We start from the raw sequence: 16564 nt of genomic DNA, 5'->3' as shown, positions 1-16564 counted from the left end.
TGAAGGAGACAAAGCACCCAAAAATCTGTGCCGCAATTTCTCCCGAGTACGGCAATGCCTCATATGTGACCAAAAAATACCATTTGGGTGCATGGCAGGACTCAGAAGGGAAGGAGTGATATTTGGATTTTGCAGCACAGATTCTGGTGGAATGAATGGTGGGTGCTATGTCGCATTAGCAAGACCCCCGAAGCACCAATACAGTGGAAACCCCCCACAAGTGACCCCATTTTGCAAACTACACCCCTCAGGGAATTCATCTAGGGGTATAGTGTACATTTCAAACCCCCAGGGGTTTCACCAATTTTGGTACAACTGGGCTGTGAAAATGAAAAATAATTTTTTTTTACACAAAAATGCAGTTCTGGCTCAAAATTTTTCATTTTCACAAGGAATGAAGGAGACAAAGCACCCCAAAATCTGTGCCGCAATTTCTCCCGAGTACGGCAATGCCTCATATGTGACCAAAGAATACCGTTTGGGTGCATGGCAGGACTCAGAAGGGAAGGAGTGATATTTGGATTTTGCAGCACAGATTCTGGTGGAATGAATGGTGGGTGCTATGTCGCATTAGCAAGACCCCCGAAGCACCAATACAGTGGAAACCCCCCACAAGTGACCCCATTTTGCAAACTACACCCCTCAGGGAATTCATCTAGGGGTATAGTGTACATTTCAAACCCCCAGGGGTTTCACCAATTTTGGTACAACTGGGCTGTGAAAATGAAAAATAATTTTTTTTTACACAAAAATGCAGTTCTGGCTCAAAATTTTTCATTTTCACAAGGAATGAAGGAGACAAAGCACCCCAAAATCTGTGCCGCAATTTCTCCCGAGTACGGCAATGCCTCATATGTGACCAAAAAATACCATTTGGGTGCATGGCAGGACTCAGAAGGGAAGGAGTGATATTTGGATTTTGCAGCACAGATTCTGGTGGAATGAATGGTGGGTGCTATGTCGCATTAGCAAGACCCCCGAAGCACCAATACAGTGGAACCCCCCACAAGTGACCCCATTTTGCAAACTACACCCCTCAGGGAATTCATCTAGGGGTATAGTGTACATTTCAAACCCCCAGGGGTTTCACCAATTTTGGTACAACTGGGCTGTGAAAATGAAAAATTACATTTTTTTACACAAAAATGCAGTTCTGGCTCAAAATTTTTCATTTTCACAAGGAATGAAGGAGACAAAGCACCCCAAAATCTGTGCCGCAATTTCTCCCGAGTACGGCAATGCCTCATATGTGACCAAAAAATACCATTTGGGTGCATGGCAGGACTCAGAAGGGAAGGAGTGATATTTGTATTTTGCAGCACAGATTCTAGTGGAATGAATGGTGGGTGCTATGTCGCATTAGCAAGACCCCCGAAGCACCAATACAGTGGAACCCCCCCACAAGTGACCCCATTTTGCAAACTACACCCCTCAGGGAATTCATCTAGGGGTATAGTGTACATTTCAAACCCCCAGGGGTTTCACCAATTTTGGTACAACTGGGCTGTGAAAATGAAAAATTACATTTTTTTACACAAAAATGCAGTTCTGGCTCAAAATTTTTCATTTTCACAAGGAATGAAGGAGACAAAGCACCCCAAAATCTGTGCCGCAATTTCTCCCGAGTACGGCAATGCCTCATATGTGACCAAAAAATACCATTTGGGTGCATGGCAGGACTCAGAAGGGAAGGAGTGATATTTGGATTTTGCAGCACAGATTCTGGTGGAATGAATGGTGGGTGCTATGTCGCATTAGCAAGACCCCCGAAGCACGGTGAAATGATGAACCTAATAATCCATAGATGTGTGGTATATTTTAAAACACTCCTTCATACATAGGCCGGGTTTGTCGGGGCAAGTTTCACAGTGGAAAATAGTTTGCTTTCTTATTCCCTTTTTATAGCAAACTTTGCACCTTTTTTGTGTCCTGCCCTTTTTTCCAGTGGAGGGGATTTCGTTAGGAAAATGCTGCCCTGATACAATACGGGGGCCAGTACTAGAAGTACTGGGGCCAGTACTAGAAGTACTGGGGCCCTCTGCCTGCTGGTTCCCAAATATTAGGCCCTTTATGACTTCCTCTTGAAAGTGCATAAATGTCCCCGTCTGGCTGGTAGAACGGAATAGTACGTAAGCGTTATACAGTGCCATCTGGATGATATACACGGCCAGCTTCTTATACCAGATTTTTGTTTTCCGCAGGGCACTGTACGGCTTCAGTACCTGATCTGAAAGATCCACTCCGCCCATGTACTTATTGTAATCTAGGATACAAATAGGTTTTGAGGTGTGGGTACTGGTACCTCGTACAGGGACGGAGGTGGTACTGTCTCCGTGAATTGTTGTCAGTATAAGGACATCCCTCTTGTCCTTATATTTGACCAACAACATATTTTCGGTGGATTGTGCCCTGCTTTCACCCTTTCTCAGTAATTGGGCAACGTGCGTTTTTGGGAGGCCTCTTTGGTTCTTGCGCACTGTACCGCAAGCTGCTGTACCTCTTGAACCAAGGGCCTTAAACAGGGGGATGCTGGTGTAAAAGTTATCCACATAGAGGTGATAACCCTTATCCAGGAAGGGGTGCACTAAATCCCAGACAATCTTTCCACTAACACCTACGAGGGAGGGGGGGGCATTCTGGCGGTTCAATTCTTGTGTCCTTCCCTTCATATACCCTAAACCTGTGGGTGTACCCTGAGGTACTTTCGCACAGCTTATACATTTTTATGCCATACCTTGCCCTCTTATTGGGAAGGTACTGGCGGAATTTAACCCTTCCTTTAAAATGTATAAGTGACTCGTCTACACAAATGAATTTTTCGGGGATGTACATCTCAGCAAATTTGGCGCTGAAATGATCAATGACCGGCCTGACTTTGAATAGCCGGTCAAAGGTGGGATCATCTCTGGGTGGGCACTGTGCATTATCGTTGTAATGCAAAAATTTAAGGATCGTCTCAAAACGAGTCCGGGTCATGGCCATACGATGAAGTGGGGTGCTGTACAGAACATCTGTACTCCAATATTGTCTAATTTCTGGCTTTTTAACTATGCCCATATGTAACACCAGACCCCAAAACGTCATCATCTCTACTGCATCTACAGGGGTCCACCTAGCAAATGATGACGTGGGGTTTTGGGCAATAAACTGCTGGGCATATAAATTACTTTGGTCCACCATTAAATTTATAAAATCATCAGAGAAAAAGACTTTGAAAAAGTCAATTTCTTTGAGGCCTGTAGTATCAAATTGGATTCCTGGGTTGGCCAAAAACTCAGGAACCTGGGGCTCAAAATTGTCTGGTGGTGGGGTCCATACGAGATCAATCATTGGGGGGGGGGGGTCTCAGCTGCTCTACGGGGGCGTCTTTGAGGGGGTCCCTCATCACTAGAGGAGGAAGAGGAGGTTAAGACCAATGCGATAAATTCATCGCTTTCATCACTGGCTGTGTCAGTGTCAGAGGCAATAAGGGCATATGCCTCCTCCGCTGAAAACAGTCTTTGGGATGATTGGGACATTTTTATTATTTTTGTGTTTGTGTAAGTGTAGTGTTTCAACACGTGTATAGTGTAGGGGGGGTACAAACTTTATTTCAACACGGGGGGTATGTAGTGTGTATGTAGTGCTTTAACACGTGTAAGTGCACTTAAGGGGCAGCAGCTTCAAGGCAGCTTTCGGTACAACCTTGAAGGGGTTAAAAGAAAAAAAAAAAAGCTCCTGCGCCAAAAATTGAGCACAGATGTTGGTCAGTAACGTCCGTCACTGATCAGCGCTCAGCGGCCACAGGACACCCACAAAATCACCGTGGGTGTAAAAAAATTTTTTAAAAAGACCCCACAGCACCCTCCAAAAAAAATAAATAAAAAAAAAACTGCTGATCAGTCAAAGGCAACAGGAATTTGATCCAAAAAAAAAAATTAGATCAACCCTGTGCCGAAAATGCTGATCAGTGATGTACGTCACTGATCAGCGCTCAGCGGCCACAGGACACCCACAAAATCACCGTGGGTGTAAAAAAAAATAAAAAAAGACCCCACAGCACCCTCAAAAAAAAAAAAATTAAAAAAAACTGCTGATCAGTCAAAGGCAACAGGAATTTGATCCAAAAAAAAAAAAATTAGATCAACCCTGTGCCAAAAATGCTGATCAGTGATGTACGTCACTGATCAGTGCTCAGCGGCCACAGGACACCCACAAAATCACAGTGGGTGTAAAAAATTGAAAAAAAAGACCCCACAGCACCCTTTTTTTTAAAAATGCTGATCAGTGATGCAACACTGATTAGCAGTGAGGGGTATATATACCTATATATGCAGGCGCGCAACCTGACGGGGTATATATATAAAAAAAAACCTGCACGCCCAAAAAGTTGCTGATCAGTTAATTTATACTGATCAGCACCAAAGGGGGGCAGCAGGGGGCAGCAGAGACAAAATTATATTACACAATGACGCAGCAGCAGCACAACAACCAGGAAGCACCAACAACCAGGAAGCACCAGCAGCAGGCAGCACGGATGCCACCACACCACCAACGCTGATCAGGTCAGTATAAGAGGACAGATGGGCACGGAGACCGCTCTGCACGCTGTTCCTGACCGGAATGGCGGCTGCAGGGCTGTCTCCGTTATTTTCTCTGAGGTGTAATGGCTGTGATTGGTCCGTCGGTCCAATCACAGCCTTTGGGGCAGGTGGGGTGAGGTGGGGTGACCACCAGTGACCCCTTTGCACCCGGTGGTGATTGGTGCTGTACTTAACAGCACCAATCACCACCGATCCCTGTGTTACCGAGCGCCATTATTCGCCGGTACACAGAAAACGCTGCAATTGGCTGTTCACATTTGAACAGCCAATCGCAGCGATCGCCGATGGGTGGGGGGGCATCGCTGCCCCCCCTGGGCAATGAGGGAAGATGTCTGCTGTCAGGGACAGCAGCCATCTCCCCTCTGTCACCGCATCTATAGACGCGGTGACACTTTAAATGCATGACGTACATTTATGCCATGCGTCGGGAAGTACATCCCGACCATGACGTAAATGTACGTCAAATGTCGGGAAGGGGTTAATATCGTGCCCATTGCTAATTCTCAACTCGTCAAGTGTAGGGTGAGTATATGGCCGCACCATAGATACTAAAGTGAGCACCTCTAAAAATTATTAAACGTGTATATATATGGTGCTAATATCATCATGTATAATAGACCAGTTATTTAACATAATTAGTCACCTAAAAAAAAGGAGATTTCGTCCAGTAATGCCAAATCCGATCGAATTTGGCCAAAGTGTTTAGACTAATATATATACATTTTTCTTGTTTATAGGTATAGTTGAAAAGCGACGTCCATTTATTAAAGTCAGGGGCTTTATTGGACATCCAAGTTCTACTTATAATAACTTTCACCAAAGAGCAGAGATTGTTTATATATGATCTTTTATTACCAAAGATTGTGTTGCCCGCTATTCCTAGTATACAACACTTTGCCGTGAAAGTTTCCTTCAAGAAGCCGGTATCGACAATGGTTTGGATAACTCTGCACCAAAATTCGGTCACCTCCCAGCATTCCCATAATAGATGTATAAAGGTACCTGGGAGGAGGTCGCACTTCGGGCAGCTATCAACTGAACTGCCACTGAACTTGGACAGTGTCGTAGCGGATATATATGCTCTATGGAGTATATAAAGTTGTATTTGTTGAGAGCGAAGTGCGTTTGTGACCATTGTTAATATGTAATATATTTATAATAACGCAATGCTTATCTAAGTGGGGTCATTAATTGTCGTAATTTTTTATCGGGGCCAATGCGGTGAGCTCTTTCCACCACGCAAGATGAGGGTGAAGTGGTGATGCCCAAGGTTTCAGGAAGACATTCAGAAAAAAGAGGTAGAAGTTCTAAGGGGTGTACTGATTCCGGAAGAACGATAAGGCGCAAGTGGTTCTCCAAATCTTCGATTTTATTAGTGAGATGGCCGCCGGCTTCTCCCAGCAAGCCTGTGATCCGGCGTCTGCAGCACAGGGAGCCAACAGTTTGTATGCCGCCTTGCCTGCACTTATCCTGGCAGCATCCCCTTGATGTTTGCCACCCGCAGGGGAGATGGAGACCCTGGGAAGGTTGTTCTGCGGCAGGGGAACCAGGAGCTCTGTTAAAATGCGTCCGATTTTGCGGGCCCACCCACCGGAAGTCAACATGGTATTTCTTAATCCTTCTTATTAGAGAGAGTAGATAGTGTCTCCAGTACATGTCTGAATCTCTCTGGATCACTATACAATGGCAGGGGCCCTAGAATCTCTATTGGATGATTTTAGTGGCCCTGACCTAAATATAGTTGGCATTGGCCCTAGCCCCACTATTTCTGTACTACCATGGTCTGGCCACTCACCCAGGACAAGCCAGCATTGGACGTGCATTGTTCCTTCCATCACTTCCCTGACCCTTACTTCTCCTCAACAACCTTAAGTGGGATGTTTATGCTAGAGACCCAGCCAACATAAATGAGTAGAAATAGTTATGCAATGGGCCAAAATTCCTTTGCCAATGTGCAAGACTGATCAACTTTTATTTTTTACCTTTATTACCACATAGCACACACTAATTACACAGCTCTTAGCAGAGGATTTTTCAGTCATTTACATCAGTCCCTGCACAAGTGGAGCTTACACGCTATAATTCCTATCCCATTGATACACAAACACAGGGGGGTTTTGATTCTAGCAGTCAATTTACATATCTGTAAGTTTTTACAGTGCAGAGGAAACTGGAGTAGCCACACAAATATGGGGGGACATATAAACTGCACACAAATGTAACTATTATCTTTATTGTTTCTTTGAAGTCATTGCTACTGAAAGTGGTAACAACATTTGCTGAAAGTCTAGGTTCACATACTAATTCTGACAAAGACATTTAATGCTGGAGGGTTTTGAACTACTCTAAGGTACTACTACTGCAATATTGGTTGTTATTGTTTGAGTTATCTGAATTTTTTTCTATGACTAAATTGAAGCTGCATATACACTAGATCTCAGGTTCTCAAAGTCGGTCCTCAGGACCCCACACAGTACATGTTTTGCAGGTCTCCTCACAGTATCAAGTGAAATAATTAGCTCCGCCTGTGGATCTTTTAAAATGTGTCAGTCAGTAATGAGTGCCCCTGTAGGGTGACCTGGAAAACCTGAACTGTGTGGGGTCCTGAGGACTGAGTTTGAGAACCCCTGCACTAGTTTTTTTAAAAGATATGCACGATGACGACCACTCATAACAACATTTTTTTCTATATCGTCTAATGTGTACGCACCATATCATTAATGATGCACGCTCCCGTGAGTCATTAGCGAAGTCCTTTGTTCAATCTGAGGAAGAACGCCAACAACAGCTATACTCCTGGATGTGGCCACTGACAATAACTTATGTAAAACAATTTCTAAAATATGTTGTAAAGTCACTGTGTGTGTGTGAGTGACAATGTATCTTTTGCAATGTCATCTAATATCTAGCCAGCTTTAGATATCAACACATTTGTGTTCATATTTAAGCAGAAATTCAAGAAAATGTACTCCTACAGTAATTATTTAACAAAATTGTTAATGCACTAGCAATAATAGAAAAATACGTTGTGCTTTAAATAATACAATTAATATATTTATTGTATTTTTTTAGGTGAAAGAAAGTTTTTCTGAAATAGTGAAAAATGCAGTGGCAAATTGGAATGCAGCGAAGGATAAAGTAACTACAATTGGTGTGTACAATCCATACTTTTGTGGGAAAAACCCTATATACAAGGTAAGGGTATTGCTTATTTAGCAAAATAATGGCAAATCACTATTATAGTTTGCACAATTTTAATTATGTAGTGGAAGCACAAACTGTCTGAAAAAGCACTACAAAGCTACATGACCGTGCTCTTATTAGGCTCCATCGCTGGTTTAACTGCCTCTGTTATATAATTATTAGAGATGAGCAGTGACCTCCGTGAAGGGAGGAGGGAGGGAGCAGCAGCACGGGGCTGGGGAGATCAATGCTGATCTCCCCGGCTCTGACCTCCGTGAAGGGAGGAGGGAGGGAGCAGCGGCACTGGGCTGCGCTGACCTCCCGGCACAGTGATTGCAGGGGAAAGCCGCTGGTCGCAGGAGCATGCTCCAGCTACCAGCGACCAGCAGGGAGTGCACACGGGAGCGCTCCAAATCACTGGCAATATGGTCGCTCAGCGACCATATTCCCAGCGATTTTACCTAATATTGCTCCCGTGTGTACACACCATTAGATTTGCGGTCGATGTGCAGTCGGTGGGTGGCGACTGGTAGACTCGCAAAGCTGCAAATTTTGCAGCCTTGCGAGTAAACCAGAATAAGAGCATACAGATGGGGCAGGCCTCTTCTTTGCTGGCGAATCGCCAGAATGTCAGCACCATCTGACTGAGACGCGCGTGCGTCTCGCGCGCACACGCGTCTCAATCTCCGTCGGCGGGGCGACGGGAACCCTGTCCGTCTCCGCTTCAGGGAGACGGATAGGTTTGGGGGGGGGGTGTGGGCAGGCGGCGGGGACCCCGGGTAACCGCCGACAAGCCGGCGGTGACCCGGGGGAAGCACTGGAAGAGATGGCGCTGGCGGGGGATGGCGGCTGGCGTCGCCATCCCCATCCAATTCAAAGATGGGACCTGCCCCATCTGTATGTCCATAAACTGTCTAAATCTTATTGCACTAATTACAGATGCAAATCTAACACCAGCATAATTGTTATGGCCTCAGTAATCCTCTTTGCAACATACTTCATCTTCCTCACAAAGGACTGTTGGACAGTCAATTGCTTACTTAAAATAGTGGATGATGATCGACTCCCAGCAGCGGCAGCAGTAGGCTGTGACATCCTCAATCTCAATGTCAGCAAATGGACAGGCTGACAGCACTTGCAGAGGGTGTGCAAATGGTGAAAGTAGCCTCCTCGCCGTACAGTGTTGGGAAGGTCAGGCCTAGAAATCGCAACCATGGGCACACTTGGACTCTCCTTGAGGATTTGTGATATCTGAGCTGGAATCATTTTTATATGGCAGCACAGGACACCACCACTGCAAGTATACGGCAGCGCCACTGCAAGTATACGGCAGCACCACTACAATTATACTGCAGCACAGCTACAATTATACAGCAGCACAGGGCAGCACTGCTGCAATTATATGGTCTGTTGGCGCCCCTGTATGTATGTATGTATGTATGTATGTGTGTGTGTATATATATATATATATATATATATATATATATATATATATAGGAAGGGATTCCTGGCACTCACTGTCAGAGCATACGAACTTCGGTGCCCCACAATCCTGGTGGGGATAGTAATACGTAGAGGTGGGTGGGCACTCGTAAGATTTTTCAATCTGCACGGCGGCAGGGTTAGAGGTGAATAAGTTGAGGACACAAGTTTTGTGGGTCAACATTTCGGGCTCCTGGCCCTTTATCAAGACATCAGAAAACAGTGCATGAAAACTTACATTTATAGGTGAGCAGGGGGTACCTCGTGCAGCAAACACCTGTGCACCTCCAGTCGTATCTACTGGTGCAGGTTAAGGGGTGTCTAATGGGAATTTTGGCACCTGTTCTGGGGTGTAGCATGTAGTCACCAGTTTCCAAGCCGCCACACGTTACACAACCTGCTCCAGTAGATACGTTGTCTATTATATCAAATGCCCCTGCGGACTCCTCTATGTCGGCAAAACAATCCAACACTTCAAGGAGAGAATTGCCGCACACAAATCTCTGCCGTCCCTTTTGTATCCTTCTTCACAAGCCTTCTATATACCTCAGAAACTAGTTCAAACTTCTCAGACTCACATACAAACTACCCAATTTCTCCACCTCATTGTGCAAATAGTCTTGCTTGCTTTACTAGTCTTGCTAGCTTTAGATGTGCACTGAAAACATAGTTTCATTAAAGTCTACTATCCATCTTCCTGAATCTCTGCTTTCATCTCCTTTCCATGCATGCTTTTCTCCCCAGTTTACCTTACAACTGTTCACCTCTCCCTGTGAATATATGGATGGAGCGCCTCTCATTCTTGCCGCCATTGCAGAGGTTTTGGCGATCGTCTTTTCTTCTTGCGCTCGTGACCGCCAAGGGGCGTGGATGCTCACCATGCAATGCAAATCGCCATCAATCTAGCGGCCGATTGATATACTGTACCAATGGAACCCCGCCATTTTCCAAGTGGAGCAAGCTTACACAGTATACTACAGTATGAAGAGAAGGGAACCTGTTTATATTAGTGCTCTATAGAGGACTAGTTTTCATTTCTGCAATACGCAATATATCTCCCATAGGATCTCAACACTGGCAACAGCCCCATGTATGTGTTATACGTCTGCTTAAAGTCTAAACCAGAGCTATTTAAACAACTCTAGCAACCTAAGATACAGCACTAAACTTGCATGAACACAGGTTGCAAGGATGCAGATTTATGAAAGTGTTACATACAGATGGAGCATTCTTCAGCTAGCCTTCTCTGGATAGCCATGGTGAGCTATGGTGAGCCAAGGCCTATTGTTCTCAGCTGCAGTACAATACATAGAACAATACAGTAGGGGATTAGCAGAGGATTAAGTCCGACAGCTCTGGCTCACTTAATTCTATTAAAGAGCTAGATGAGGATGGCTGTATATGTATAGATAAATTTGTTTATAAGAACTAATGACCTCTTTATATATAGAACATTATCAACCCTCCTGTACATGCTAAATAGGTTACATTTGCATTAACCCCTTCCACCCCTGGGAGTGAATGAACCCAATATAAGAAGGAGCAGAGGCTCTCAATAAATCAGTCCTCTTCCAATTTATCAGGCGGAACTGACCGTGTGTTCAGAGCAGAGTGCAGTAGTTCAAAGCTGCACTCAATCTATTTGGTATACAGATAAGTCGTCTTGTCCATGATATTGTACGGTAGACAGGCAGTTTAGCTTACACAGTATACTACAGGCTTGTGCATCTCATCCCCGTGAACATCACTGCGCCTCCAACTGTACTGTACAATACACGCAAATGGGCTGTGTAGTGTCACGGTCCCATAGGCAAATAGTAATCACGTTCACGTAGCCGATGCTGAATATTATGAAGACATGAACATTGGGACACTAAACTAGTGTAGAACATTGGGACAGTAAAGTAGTGTAGTAAAACAGTGAACATTGGGAGTGTCTGCGATGCTCCTGCGACTCAGGTTTCTCCAACAGTGCTACGGCTGCCTCTAAATAGGGGCTCTCTATTTATTTATTTATTTTTTTATTTATTTACAGTTTCTTATATAGCGCAGCATATTCCATTGCACTTTACAATTGGAAACAACAGTGATTAAACAAACTGGGTAGATACAAACCGACATGGAGGTAGGAGAGCCCTGCTCGCAAGCTTACAATCACTCTAGAGGCTATACACATCACCAAGTGGCGTAGGGTAGTGGATAACTGTACCGCTCTGCACACTGAAAACCTGTGTTTGACTACAGTGTCAATTTTTTTTGGTACTTGTGTTGGTACCGCTCTATCTGTTCTCAGTGCTACTTTACAAGCGTAGTGTGTGTGCGTGCCACTCTAGCTGTTCTCTGCGCAGCGCTACTTTATCAGCGTAGCGTAATGTAGACGCTTTAGCGTCTGAAACCCGAGTCCTTGCAAGCTGCTAAGAAGGGGGTTATCTGGATTCAGACGCTAATGCGTCTGAATTTGGTAGGGTGTAGGGGTACATAGGGGTGCACTGTATAACATTCCTAAACCTGTTCACAATGACACTAGTCGACATAACAGCTGTTAACCTTGTTAATTCCACTATCCACGCCAACCCGAAGCGTGGCGAGGGGCGGTGGTACACGTCCTACGACTTTTTCATACCCCCACTATCCACGTCGGCGTGGAGTTGAGAATAGAAAGTGTGGCGAGCGCAGCGAGCCACCGAACCCGAAGCGTGGCGAGCGCAGCGAGCCCCGTGAGGGGACTCGGATACCTGTGAAGCCCGCGAGGGGACGCGGATACCTGTGAAGGTATCCGCGTCCCCTTGCGGGGCTCGCTGAGCTCGCCACACTTCGGGGGACTGGTACCATATGAAAGAGGAGACTCTTGGCTTTCAGAGCAGCCTAAGAAGTAGTGATATGTCAGTAGTAGTATATGACATCAGCAAGGGAAGACCAAGCTACCGTAGGTAGGGTCCCCTCCAATTGTCCACCTAGCTCATTACTACTGAGTACCGCACATAGGAAATACTGTTTAGAGAGGCTAAACACAGTGTTTTGGCATCCAGGAACTTAGGAAGGATCTTTTATCTCTCCCCATTATACTTATAAAGATATCACTTACAGCTGTAACTGTTGCAGCAGAGTACAATAAAAGCTGTTCGTGCAACTTAGTACACAAAGTGTTATTGAGTACGCAAGTGCTACTTATTACTCAAATAGTAATATGGAGGTGCTAGGAACAATGTTTTTTATTGTTATTATATTTTTTTCATGCACAAGAACCATAGAAAAGTAAATTACAAGAATACAAAGCGCTCAACTTGTGTTCTAGTGTGATTTGTCCTGATGGTGGGGAAACAAAGAAAGAGGAGAAAATACAGATGTCACGCAAATACAAATGTTCTTTATGTGTATTGTTATATGGTGCAAGTCCTGGGTTTATCACCGGAATAGGCCAGCAAGGTATCACTCTAATAGACCCCTCTAAAAGGGGCTTTAGGGTGTCTTTTAGGGACCCGTATACCCATAGGTCCCTCATCTGGGTTCCATCTGTCCCTCAATTCTGAGGGAGGGGGAGCTGCTTGTGTTGCCATGGTAATCTCTAAGGATTGTTTGAACATATACAGCAGTCATAGGATTCTCTGTTATCATGCTTTAAGCGGCTTGTGATAGAATTATTAAATTATTAATTTAAGGTTTTTGGTTGTTTTTGTGGTATTGTGACGTGTATAACCGCCATAGATAGGCCGAATGAGCGGCGCTACATCTGTAAGCTTTCATGCAAAGGTCATTTTTTTCCTGTGTTATACCCCTAGTACTATGCTTACCACCCATGCTCCTGGTCTCCTAGTCATATATGCAACTCTGACACTGGATCATCACCATTACATTGGGTGCACATTCACTGAATCTATAAATCGAGCATTACTCTACACTTGGCCTTGTTCCTATACATGCATCCTATTAACAGTAGCAAGTTTCCAAGTGCTGCATCTGAGGACACAGACTCAGATCATCAAAGCAACTATCTGTCACAATTTATGATGGTTACAGGCACGGGGTTTCCGGCCAGACCTGGACTTCTGGGTTCAGGAAGTTTACAGCCGAGAATGCTGTCCCGTCATGGCTTTAAAACGGGTCCATATGCGCAGATCCCCAAACATTGTAACTGGCCTACCTGCAGTGCAACATTGTCTTGGTGCACAGTGGCTTGCTCTTATTTGCTCTATTTCCACCATTATTTATTATTTATTATCAGTTTCTTATATAGCGCATACATATTCCACAGCACTTTACAGAGTATAGTTGAACATTCATATCAGTCTCTGCCCCAGTGGAGCTTACAATCTATATTCCCTACCACATGTACACGCACTCAGACATTCTAGGGTTAATTTTGTTGGGAGCCAATTAACCTACCAGTATATTTTTGGATTGTGGGAGGAAACCAGAGTACCCGGAAAAATCCACGCAAGTACTGGGAGAATATACAAACTCCGCACTGTTAGAGCCATGATGGGAATCAAACCCATGACCTCACTATGTGATGCCTTAAAAATATAGTAATAATAATAAGCAGTTGCTCATGCTTTATTTTCAGGTGTGTCTGTTTAACATTCTTTTTAATGATGTGGACAAAGAACAAGAAGTCATTTTCATTGCAATTCTAAACAACATACATCAGTTGCTTGACGACTTCAAGGTTGGTGCACATAAATTATAAACATGCAATGTAACTGCTTAATGAAAATATACTGTATAGTGACTGAAACGAAACATTTATAGTTACTCGTTCTTACCATTTAATACAAAACTAAACATGTAAATCAAAACCGTATATTATTCACTGCAAATATTGGATTCCCAGGTCACTAAACCAGAGTTGTTTTTCAAGGACCCATTTACACCAAGCTGTGACTGACCTGGGTAGACCCAGCAACCCAAGTTATTTTGGCAGTGGAAAAGAGGTATTAGAAAAGCTAATCCAAAGAATGGTATAGTCAATACTTTGAGGCATTTATACAAAGGATGTGCGCTGGCCTCTGTAATTGGTTCGGTTTTTGGAGCTGTGGGCCTGATTCAGACCTGATTCACACCACTGCGAGTTTGCACCGCAGGCTTTCATCGGTAGACTGAGCATGCGCAAGAGTCGCAATGCGCATGCGTGAACAGTAGGGCGGAGTGAAAAACTGAAATTGAGAAATTCAAAATTGGCTAGTGTGGGAAAGTTGTGACTTGACCTGAATAAGAAATGTGCAAAAGCATTTTGATCTGAGTGAACATCTGCTGTTCTGGCAAGAGGCCTGAAGTTTCACTTTTTTGGTGAAAATGACGAAAACTGTGAAGATGCTCCGATCTAGTTAAAATTATGTCAGGATGTCTTAGAGTGGTTTGTTAATATACTTTCGCTTAGTAAAAGAGAGTACGAGCTTGTCTTAGTGCAAAGTGACTGACTTTTGCAAGAGAAAAAATCCCTGATAAATGACCCATTTTCATGGTCACAATTGTGAATATTTTTTTTGGGGGGGAGAGGATGCTCTGTAATTGATGTGATCAAGAAAATAAACTTGGTGAAAAAAAACAGGGTAAATCCCTTTTGTTTGCCTTTAACAGAATAGTGCACCTATGTGTCTTCTAATGTCCAACAAACTCTTTACTGAATGCTCCAGTAAGTTCAGTAACAATGCATTACACTCCATTCTTTAGGTGCAGGATTTGTGTGAGTTATTTTGTTTCTGTGCAGGGTAAATTCTGGCTGCTTTATTTTTACACTGCAATTTAGATTTCAGTTTCAACACACCTCACCCATATGTAACTCACTCTGCACATGTTACATCTGCCCCCCCTGCAGTGCAGCATTTTTTTGCCCATTTTGAGAACAAATTTTTACTGCTATCAGGTTTGAATAAGGGCCAAAAGGCAGTGATACAACAGTTCACAGAAAAGCCTCATTACCTTTTCACTAGTAATGATGCTGACCGTTCATACATTCGGCCTGCTATCATTTAGATAGCAGCACCAATATGGACAGGGGTGCATAGCGCCCCTGTCCTTTACCGCACGCTGGCTCCATCATACATAGGGGAGAAGCAGCATCAGTGCACATAACGTGCGCTGATACCCCTTCTCCCCCATAACCATTTTTCATACATCTGCCCCATGGTGTCTTATCAATTAAGGCCCATACACACTTGAAGATTTTCATTTCAAAAGACTTTGCCAAAATCTTTGATAGATATATCTTTCACCAAAGTAGTGCGTACACACTGAGCTATTGTCCCCAAAGAGCAAGAGATTTTCAGAAGGGCGAAAGACTTTGCTGAAAATCTTTCATTATAAATGGGCTGGGTTTGAATTTCAAGGGTTCCGACGTGGCAGCCCTCACCGCATCACCCGCCAGCCTCCTCCCCGTGGAGCCATGCAGCGCCGGCCGCATCACCCGCAGCCCCTTCCCTCCCTCGGAGCGATACCCCGTGGAGCAACGCGGCACCCGCATCACACCCCCTTCCCCAGTGGAGCGAGTAGTGCCGGAGCGCCCCCCCGCCTGGGGCGCTACCTGGCCTATATATATATATATATATATATATATATATATATTTATTATAATATATATATATATTATAATATATATATATATTTTATATTATTATATATATATATATATATATTATAATATATATTATAATATATATATATATTATAATATATATATATATATATTATAATATATTATATATATATATATATATTATAATATATATATATATATATATATTATAATATATATATAATATATATATATTATAATATATATATATATATATATATATATATATATATATATATATATATATATTATAATAATATATATATTATATATAATATTTGCTGCCTTTAAATAAACACATTGGTGGCAGTGGGCAGAAATATATAAACATTGGTGGTCAGTGTTTAGCTGGGCAGACAGCACTTCTGTGCTGTCTGCTCCGTGTTGTGCAGGGAGGGGGGCGGGGCCAGCCGGGTGTTTAACCTGGCCGGGGAGCAGCAGCAGCAGCAGCAGCAGCAGCAGCGCCAGCCGGCCAGAGGGAGAGCTGACAGGCGTGAGTATGACAGGCGAGGGGGCGGGGGGGGGGCGGGGGGGGGGCGAGGGGGCGGGGGGGTGGTCCGCCGGGCTGAAAGTGGTTAATCTTTCAGCCCGGCAGGCAGGGCTGGCGCCACCACTAGGCAAGGTTAGGCATTTGCCTAGGGCGCCGGCCACTAGGGGGCGGTAGTGAGCTGCAGCCGGGGAGAAGCAGCAGCCAGCAGGAAGCTATGCCCAGAGAAGCTGCCATGCCTGCAGAGGAAACAAGCAA

The 16564-nt window shown here is 44.1% G+C and overlaps 1 protein-coding gene across 3 annotated transcripts in view; it reads left to right on the top strand.

Moving 5' to 3' along the window:
* LOC146042070 (uncharacterized) overlaps positions 1-16564 on the top strand; it is a 378004-nt gene that overhangs the window by 325539 nt on the left and 35901 nt on the right. For all 3 annotated transcript variants that reach the window (XM_083162079.1, XM_083162014.1, XM_083162143.1), the window contains exons 17-18: positions 7656-7778; positions 13813-13914. In XM_083162079.1, the coding sequence (XP_083018205.1) occupies positions 7656-7778; positions 13813-13914 (225 nt within the window). The remainder of the gene's footprint in view (positions 1-7655; positions 7779-13812; positions 13915-16564) is intronic.

The sequence above is a fragment of the Crinia signifera genome, chromosome 1 (assembly GCF_055691185.1).
Source record: "Crinia signifera chromosome 1, ASM5569118v1, whole genome shotgun sequence".
Lineage (NCBI taxonomy): Eukaryota > Metazoa > Chordata > Amphibia > Anura > Myobatrachidae > Crinia > Crinia signifera.
This window is presented reverse-complemented; position numbering and strand designations above follow the sequence as displayed.